Genomic DNA, 9,597 nt, shown 5'->3' on the forward strand with positions numbered 1-9,597 from the left:
AAAATATTTTTAAAATATGTTTACTTGTCTAAATGTAATAATAAAACATGACATTTCATAAGAATGAGCTATAAGGTGTGAATGTTTGCTCATTAGAATTTATGTTGAAACAAGCCTTTAAAAGGAATAAAAATTAATCTACATTTTCTTTATAGAACATAGAACATAGAACAATGCAGCGCAGAACAGGCCCTTCGGCCCTCAATGTTGCGCCGACCTGTGAACTATTCTCAGCTCATTCCCCAACACTATCCCAAAATCATTCATGAGCTTATCTAAGGATTGTTTAAATCTTCCTAATGTGGCTGAGTTGACTACATTAGCAGGTAGGGCATTCCACGCCCTTACCACTCTCTGCGGAAAGACAGAGACAGACAGTACAAAATCTGCTCTTGAATTGTCCCACATTAACACAGTATGGATATTTTGAAAAGGCTACTCATACATAGTCATGCTTACTGCTTTAGATCTATACTTACACTTTGGTATTACTTGCAGCATTGCCCATCACAGATGACCGGTTACAGTAACTCTGCAACTTTTAAAACATTTGAAATATTAGTCACTTTCATACAGGAGAAACACTCAAGGTTCAGATGACTCTAGCACCAATTAGAGCTGCATCGGGGGGGGGGAACATTTGATTGACATACCTGGCCAGCCAATAAAAGTTGAAATCTTCAAGAATCTTGATTGACATTTTAAACCACCAATAGGTGGACACAACCAATAAACAGGGTTAGAAACAGAAACCGCTGGAAAGGTTCAGCAGGTCTGGCAGCAGAGAAGTCAGAGTTAACGTTTCGTATCCAGTTATCCTGCTTCAGAACATTCTGGGATTGTGCTGAACAGACTTTAAATAATGAGTGCAGGAGTGAGTCAGTCCTGGTTCTGTAGTTGAGAAAGGAAATAACTGCAGGCTGACAGATGTTACAATGATGTCAAGCTCCTTCATTGCTTTTGCTGGAAACCCGGACTTTTCGTTTTTTGTTGAAAATGTGTTGATGGCATGTGTACGTGGGTATTTGTTACCCAAGAAATGAGTGAGCCACTTCAGAGGACGGTTCAGAGTCAATTGCATTTTCATAGGACTGTAGTAACATGGATAGGCAAAAGTGAGGACTGCAGATGCTGGAAACCAGAGTCTAGATCAGAGTGGTGCTGGAAAAGCACAGCAGGTCAGGCAGCATCCAAGGAGCAGGAAAATCGACGTTTCAGGCAAAAGCCCTTCATCAGGAATCCAAAGCCTGCTGTGCTTTTCCAGCACCACTCTGAACTAGACACTGGAGTAACATGGATGCCAGACGAAAGTCGCGGATTTCTTTCCTGAAAAAAATCAGATGGGTTTTGTTTTTAACAACAATGGGTGGTTGTTGCAATTGTCACCATTATTGACAATCATTCAATTGCAGGTATTAATAATTTAATTTAGTGAAATAACTAACTCTGCCATCAGCATTGTGGGATTTAAGCCCATGACTTCAGAACATTCACCGCAGTCTCTGGATTGATACTTCACTGATATAATCATTACATTGACTTCAGGTGGAAATTGGTAGTATTCTGTTTTCATTTCCCCACTCACACGCAAACTCGATCTACCATCAGGAGTCTGAGCATTGTGTGTGATTTCTGATTATATTTTCCATTCTTTTACTTTTTTATTTTGTATATTAATCTGAATGGGTTGTCACATTTGCCACTTGCCCGCCAGCCTTCAACAAACTTGTGATGTCGATGAAGCGGATTTGGGTTAATCACATTCGCAACATTTGAACCCATCAGAGAACTCAGGGGTGACATTTGTATGACATGGTACAGGGGTGTCAACCTTCCAGCTGTCTGAGTGAACCGTGATGAGGCTTTCAGGTCAAAACTCTCTAGAGCTGAAGGTAGTTAAAATGAGTCAAAAGGAAGACTTGACCAACTTTCATGCTCTTAGGACACCCTAAATAAGTATACGAAAAATGATGAATCTTTGAAGTGCTGTCCCAATAGAAGAGATGTAGCAGCCAGTTTACACACAGGCACCTCCTCATGTAGCAATTGATAATGGGCTGGCTGGGGATTAAGACTGATAGAGTCATAGAATCCCTACAGTGCAGAAGCAGGCCATTCAGCCATTTGGGTCCACACCGACCCTCCGATAAGCATCCCATCCAGACCCCAACCCCATTTCCTATCCCTGTATCCCTGCATTCCCATAGCCAATCCATCTGACCTGCACATCCCTGGACAGTCCGGGACAATTTCTCATGGCCAATCCACCTAACCTGCACATCCCTGGACAATGCGGGACAATTTCTCATGGCCAAGCACCTAACCTACACATCCATGGACACCTCAGGACAATTTCTCATGGCCAATCCACCTAGCCTGCACATCCCTGGACAATGTGGGACAATTTCTCATGGCCAATCCATCTGACCTGCACATCCCTGGACAATGCGGGACAATTTCTCATGGCCAAGCCACCTAACCTGCACATCCCTGGACACCTCGGGACAACTTCTCACAGCCACTCCACCCAGCCTGCACATTCCTGGACATCGCAGGACAATTTCTCATGGCCAATCCACCATGCCTGCACATCCCTGGACACTACGGGCAATTTAGCATGGCCAATCCACCCTAACCTGCACATCTTTGGATGGGGAAAATCTCTATGCTTACCTTCAAAACAATAGAGTGTGATCTTTTAAATCTAACTGAGAAGTTAGGCTTGTTTAATTTTATAGTAAAGATAAATGGCACTTCCGACAGTGCAGTGATCTCTCAACGCGATCTTAAAGCATCGGCTGAAATAACTTGCTCATATTCCTAGACTGGGGCATATCCCTAAAATTTGAGTATCACTGAAAAGAGAGACATATGTTTTGCATTTTATACTCATCAAGATAGAAGAAAGCAATGCAAAAATGTCAAATTCTCCACCGAGTAGAAGTGCCAGTGTTGGACTGGGGTGGACAAAGTTAAAAATCATACAACACCAGATTATAGTGTAGCAGGTTTCAGAGCTAGTGATTCCAAACTAGCACTCAGCAGTGCTTTAAAAACTAGTGCTCCCAAATAAACCTGTTGGACTATAACCTGGTATTGTGCGATTTTTAAAATTCTCCACAAGAAAAGGGCAATGTTCAAGCCTTCCAATTTTTACTGATTTTCTCTATTGCTTGGGGAACGGACAATTTCCCTGTTGTTTGCCCCATAGCAACATTTTGGCTATTCCAAGTCAACTTGCTGATTAATCAGCACTGTTTTCTCAGGAAATCATGTCTCACAAACTTGATTGAGTTTTTTGAGGAAGTAATAAAGAGGATTGATGAGGGCAGAGCGGTAGATGTGATCTATATGGACTTCAATAAGGCATTTGACAAAGTTTCCCATGGGAGACTGATGGGCAGGGTTAGATCTCATGGAATACAGGGGGAACCCGCCATTTGGATACAGAACTGGCTCAAAGGTAGAAGACGGACAGTGGTGGTGGAGAGTTGTTTTTCAGACTGGAGGCCTGTGACCAGTGGAGTGCCACAAGGATCGGTGTTGGGTGCACTACTTTTCATCACTTATATCAATGATTTGGGTGTAAGCATAAGAGGTATAGTTAATAAGTTTACTGATGAAACCAGAATTGGACAGCGAAGAAGGTTATCTCAGATTACAATGGGATCTTGATCAGATGGGCCAATGGGCTGAGGAGTGGCAGATGGAGTTTAATTTAGACAAATGTGAGGAATTTGGGAAAGCAAATCTGAGCATGACTTATACACTTAATGGTAAGGTCCTAGGGAGTGTTGCTGAACAAAGAGACCTTGGAGTGCAGGTTCATGGCTCCTTGAAAGTGGAGTTGCAGGTAGATAGGATAGTGAAGAAGGCATTTGGTATGCTTTCCTTTATCGGTCAGAGTATTGAGTACAGGAGTTGAGAGGTTAGGTTGCGGCTGTATAGGACTTTGGTTAGACCACTGTTGGAACATTGCGTGCAGTTCTGGTCTCCTTCCTATCAAAAAGGTGTTGTGAACTTTGAAAGGGTTCAGAAAAGATTTACAAGGATATTGCCAGGGTTTGAAGGTTTGAGCTATACAAAGAGGTTGAATAGGCTGGGGCTGTTTTCCCTGGAGCGTCGGAGGCTGAAGGGTGACTTTATAGAGATTTACAAAATCATGAGGGGCATGGATAGGATAAATAGACGAAGTCTTTTCCCTGGGGTGGGGGAGTCCAGAATGAGAGGGCATAGGTTTAGAATGAGAGGGGAAAGATATAAAAGTGACCTAAGGGGCAACGTTTTCACTCAGAGGGTGGTACGTGTATGGAATGAGCTGCCAGTGGAAGTGGTGGAGGCTAATAAAATGGCTACATTTAAAAGGCATCTGGATGTGTATATGAATAGGATGCGTTTGGAGGGATACGGGCCGGGTGCTGGCAGGTGGGACTAGATTGGGTTGGGATATTTGGCCGGCATGGACGAGTTGGACCAAAGGGTCTGTTTCCGTGCTGTACATCTCTATGACTCTTAAAGTATAAATTGTAGCAATTAATTGAAATTTGGCATTCTTGCATTTGTCCTGATGGGTTTAAGATGAAAAGTAATGGTAACCAAATTCTCTTTTCAGCAAAATTTAAGTTCGCTGCTGGCAAGAAACTCTTTATGACTTGAAGGTTTTCTCAGTCAAGGTGAAATGCTCCCATTGAGCCAGCCTGACACTTAGCTCCCATGTACAGTAGATACATAGCCTAAATGTGGGGACAAGGTGCCTTCAGGGTCAAGTGACTCTCTCCAAATTCACCAATGAGAGAGAATGTTGGATCAAGCTCCAATTAGTCACTGCAGGACTGACCAGTGAGGTTCTTGTGAATCACAAGCCTCAATACTGAAGCCCCCACCCCATCACCGTCAGATTAAGCCAGACAATCAGAATCTGACAGCTTCTGGGTCCTAAAGAGCATCTCTCAAGCGTTATGCTTTGGAGTCATAGAATCACAGAAAGCATGGAAACAAACCCTTCAGTCCAACTCGTCCATGTCGACCAGATATCTGAACGTAATATAATCCCACTTCATGGAGTTATACAGGATGGAAACAGACCCTTCGGTCCAACCAGTCCATGCCGACCATAATCCCAAACTAAACTAGTCCCATGTGCCTGCTCCTGGCCCAGATCCCTCCAAACATTTCCTAATCATGGATTCATCCAAATGTCTTTTATAAAATCGCAAATTGTTTTTGTTTTTCCTGCATGTCAATAAAACAAAATGGAAAAAAAAATCTTAAATTAATAAGCTATAACGACTATAATAACTGTTAAAAAAAAGCTATAACAAATCTTTAACTAAGCCTGTAATCCCTGGAGCAGCTGCAAGATCCATGCTGCTAATGTGGATTAGCCAAGAAGTTAAATATTTTACTTTCAGATCTTGTGGAGTATGGTTCACCCATACTTTCCATCCCTTGTCCCCACCCTCTCAGATTGGGGCTAGTGGAGGCTCCCCAGCCCAACCCAGAAGTTAGGCCAGACAGAAAATCAGTCACTGTTCTAGCCTGTTGGACAGGCTTTCAGTGTAGGTTAGGTGATTGTTAATTGATCACGTAAGGGCCTTTATTGGTGGCAAGCTGAGAAGTGTACACGTGGAAATTCTCACCCAGCAGTTAATTGCTGAGGCAAGATGGGGGCAGGAGGTGGACAAGTATTTCTCTGAGGGCCAATCATTTGCCCTCGTGCCACCTCCATGGAGGACATAATGGTGCACATAGTGCTCAAGGGGTTAGAATATGCAATTGTGATAGAAAATGAAAGTTGAACAGAGCAATGCTGGGTGAACACTATTATGTGACCAACCAAGTTCCTGCTTTGGGATGTAATGGTTATATGGCAAGGAATTTGGAAGGCAGACAGGTTATGAATTGTAGAAACGTCACAGTCTTGAAATAGGCCCATTCAGCCTATTGTGTCTGTGCTAGCTGAGTGAAAGAGCCACTCATTCTAATTTCACTTGCCAGCCCCTGGTCTACAGCAGGTTAGACCACCTCACGGATAGATCCAGGTTCCCTTCAAATGATTGGAGGGTTCCTGCCTCAGTCACCAAACTGGACAGTGAATTACGGACACCCAGCATTCTCCATGGGGAAAATGTTTTTACCTCATACACCCTGTACTCCTTCCAACAATTACCATGATATACCTCTCCACTTGAGAAAACATGCCTTTCCCATTCACTCTCTCCATGCACCTCATTATTTTGTCCACCCCAAGTTAGACAGTCCTCAACCTCCTAAGGAAAACAAGCCTAGGCTGTCCAATCCTTCCTCAAGGCCATGCAACATTGCTGTCAATCTCCTCTCTCTCGAGTAATTAAGACCTTCCTATAAGGTGATGGTTGGAACTGTACATAAAACCTCAGTTGTGGCCTAACCTGTGTCTTGTGTAGCTCCAGCATTATATTCCTGCTTCTGTGTTGAGTACCTTGCCCAGTAAAGAAAGGTGTCTCATACAGGTGGTTCTTCTATAACTCGGTAGTTGCATTATTGTGCAACCCCACACTATAGAAAAATCGTGCTTTAGAAATAGCGCTTAAAGTGTCGGCGATGTAATTGCATTACAGCCAACACAAGTTTTAAAAGTTTGCGCTTTAGAAATTGTCCCCAATTCGTCAATCACGTTACAGCGAATTTGCGTTAACGAAACACGCTTTATAGCAGAATGACCTGCATCTTGAAACATCTTTGAGAAAGCATCTGTCTCCATTAATCTATCTCTGCTGATAGATTTGGGGAGTGAGCGCTTTCTTTGAATGGAAAGACAACACTTGTAGGACTAACTCCCTGGAATGTGAGCTATCACATCACTAGGTTAAGAAGAAGTTTAGCATTCTTACCTAAATTGTTCAGACCATTGAGTATAGGAATTGGGACATCATAGGTTTGCTCGCTGAGCTGGAAGGTTCGTTTATTTTGAAGTCCGCCGATTTCTGAGCAACAAACCCCAACAAGCAGATAAAACACGTCCAGAAACCCTAGCCACTCTCCCCTACATCAAATTCATCTCGGAAACGATCACCAGACTACTCAGACCCCTTAGCATCATGGTAGCCCACAAACCCACCAACATAATAAAACAGCAGCTAATGAACTTGAAAGATGCTATACAGACAACAAGCAAAACTAACGTAATTTACAAAATCCCTTGTAAGAACTGTAACGAAGACTATATTGGACAAACAGGCAGAAAACTAGCCACCAGGGTTCATGAACATCAACTAGCCACAAAATGACATGATTAACTCTCACTAGTATCCCTACATACAGATGAGGAAGGACACCACTTCGACTGGGACAACACATCCTTCCTAGGACAAGCCAAACAAAGACATGCACGAAAATTCCTAGAAGCATGGCATCCCAACTGGAACTCTATCAACAAACACATTGGCTTGGATCCCATTTACCACCCTGTGAGAAAGAGAACAGGAAATGACATCACCATAGGAAATTATGTCACCACAGGAAATTACATCACCAACCCTAGGAAACTCAAACATATAAATAGAAAATGGACTACACCACCAGTGCATCATTCGAAGGTTCATTGAAGATGTTACCTAGCATGGTGATAAAACATCTGAAAACAAACCTTACAGCTCAGTGAGTAAACCTGCATCCAGTACCTCAACCTGACATACAAATCTTCTCAAAACTCATTGGGACATCATGTTGAGGTTGTACAGAACATTGATGAGGGCACTTTTGGAGTACTGCGTACAGTTCTGGTTGCCCTGACATAGGAAGTGTTATGAAGATGTGGTGATACCTCACCTTTAACAGAGTTAAAAGCTATCAGAACTACCTGACAGCACCAAGTGTTCTGAACAAGGTAACAATCTAACACTTGATCAAAAACTAGATTAGCTCGTTGCCTGGAAATGACAAAACAGGTTCGAATAGAGGCCAATCAGTTTAAATTATACTCCAAAAGTACCATATTACAATCAAGTTTGAATTTAATATTTTTTAATCTTAAAAGCCAATGACATAATCTGATTCTTTGGGGGGTATAAGACTGGGGAAAATTGAACAGTTGGAAGGAGAACTGCCAAAGCAATTACATCTGCAGACTGCCCAGAGAATAGCTCTCTTAAAGTTACCTTTATCAATAGAACATTTGACAGCTGGCTGGTTTTGAAAACTTGAATTTTTTGGGAAATCTTAATTGGGGATTTTGTCAGACTAGTATTATAGAAAGGGAGGTAAAAGATAAGTCAGAGGAAGGAGTTGTAAATAGTTGTTAGTTAATTATTCTCTGTTATACCTTAAGAAATAAAGTGGTTAATGTTCCCTTTAAATTGTACTGGCCTTGCGAATTTTCATAGATTACTGTACAGGATAAATCTTTTCTGTGTTGCTGGTTTAAATTAAGCAGGAGGGTTTTTCCCCTGTCATAACTGAAGGATATTATTGAATTGGAGAGGGTTCAGAAAAGATTTACCAGGATGTTGTTGGGAATGTAGCAGGTGAAGGGGTGTAGCAGGTTAAGGGGTGACTTTGTTGAGGTTTATAAAATCACGAGGGGCATAGATAAGGTAAATAGCAAAGGTGTTTTTCCTAGGGTGGAGAGTTCAAATCTAGAGGCATATTTTTAACTGAAAACAATCAATATTGGAGATCAGACAGTATCCATGGATAGAGAGCAAACTAATGTTTCATTGATATTTCTTCATCAATATGAGGGGAAACATTTTTCACACAGGCAGTGGTTCATGTATACCAGAAGCAGTGGTAGATGCAGGTACAGTAACAACTTTTAAAAGACATTTGGACACATACATGAATAAGAAAGGATTTAGAGGGATATGGGACATGTGCAGGAAAGTGGGACTAGTTTTGTTTGGGAAACTTGGTTGGCATGGATTGAAGGCACTGTCTCTGTGCCATATGGCTCTGACTCTACAATGTACCCTCTTATTTAGCTCCAACAACTTTCAGGGACCTGTGGACAGACACTCCAATGTCCCTCACTACCTCTATCTCTTTCAATACCCTCTTGTCTATTGTGTATTCCATTGTAGCATTTGCTTATCCAAATGCAGTAGAAACCCCACATCCACAGATTTGGTTTCCACAGTTTCAGTTATCTGTGGTTTACTGTGGCCCAAAAGTATTACATGGAACATTCCGGAAATAATTCCAGAGGTAAATTTCCCATTTAAATGATAGGGTTTGCTACTATCCGCGGTTTTGGGCATCCGTGATAGGTCTTGGAATGAATCACCTGTGGGTGGGGGGGGACTACTTTACATAAGCTCACACTTGTCAATTGCTACATTTCTATCCATTCAACTAAACAACATATATCATCGTGCTGATGATAGCCATTCTCTTCACTATCAATTACCCAGCCAATTGTTAGCTTTTCTAGCAAGAGGATTTAAGTACAGGAGCAAAAGTATTGCTTGACTTGTATATAACACCAGTGAGAATGTACCTGGAGAATTATGTGCAGGTCTGGTCTCATTGTCAAAGGAAGGATATACTTGCTCAAGGGGGAGATTGAGGTGACAGTGCCTGTATTCTCTGGAGTTATAAGAATGAGAGATGATCTGACAG

At 42.0% G+C, this 9,597-nt stretch overlaps 1 protein-coding gene across 1 annotated transcript in view; it reads right to left on the reverse strand.

Annotated features, from left to right (window-relative positions):
- Positions 1–523, reverse strand: part of pkma (pyruvate kinase M1/2a) — a 54,781-nt gene extending 54,258 nt beyond the window's left edge. Inside the window, exon 1 of the mRNA XM_043680209.1 lies at positions 480–523. Coding sequence (XP_043536144.1) covers positions 480–508 — 29 coding nt within the window. The 5' untranslated portion in view covers positions 509–523. The remainder of the gene's footprint in view (positions 1–479) is intronic.
- Between the last annotated feature and the right edge of the window lie 9,074 nt (positions 524–9,597).

The sequence above is a fragment of the Chiloscyllium plagiosum genome, chromosome 40 (assembly GCF_004010195.1).
Source record: "Chiloscyllium plagiosum isolate BGI_BamShark_2017 chromosome 40, ASM401019v2, whole genome shotgun sequence".
Taxonomy (NCBI): Eukaryota; Metazoa; Chordata; class Chondrichthyes; order Orectolobiformes; family Hemiscylliidae; genus Chiloscyllium; species Chiloscyllium plagiosum.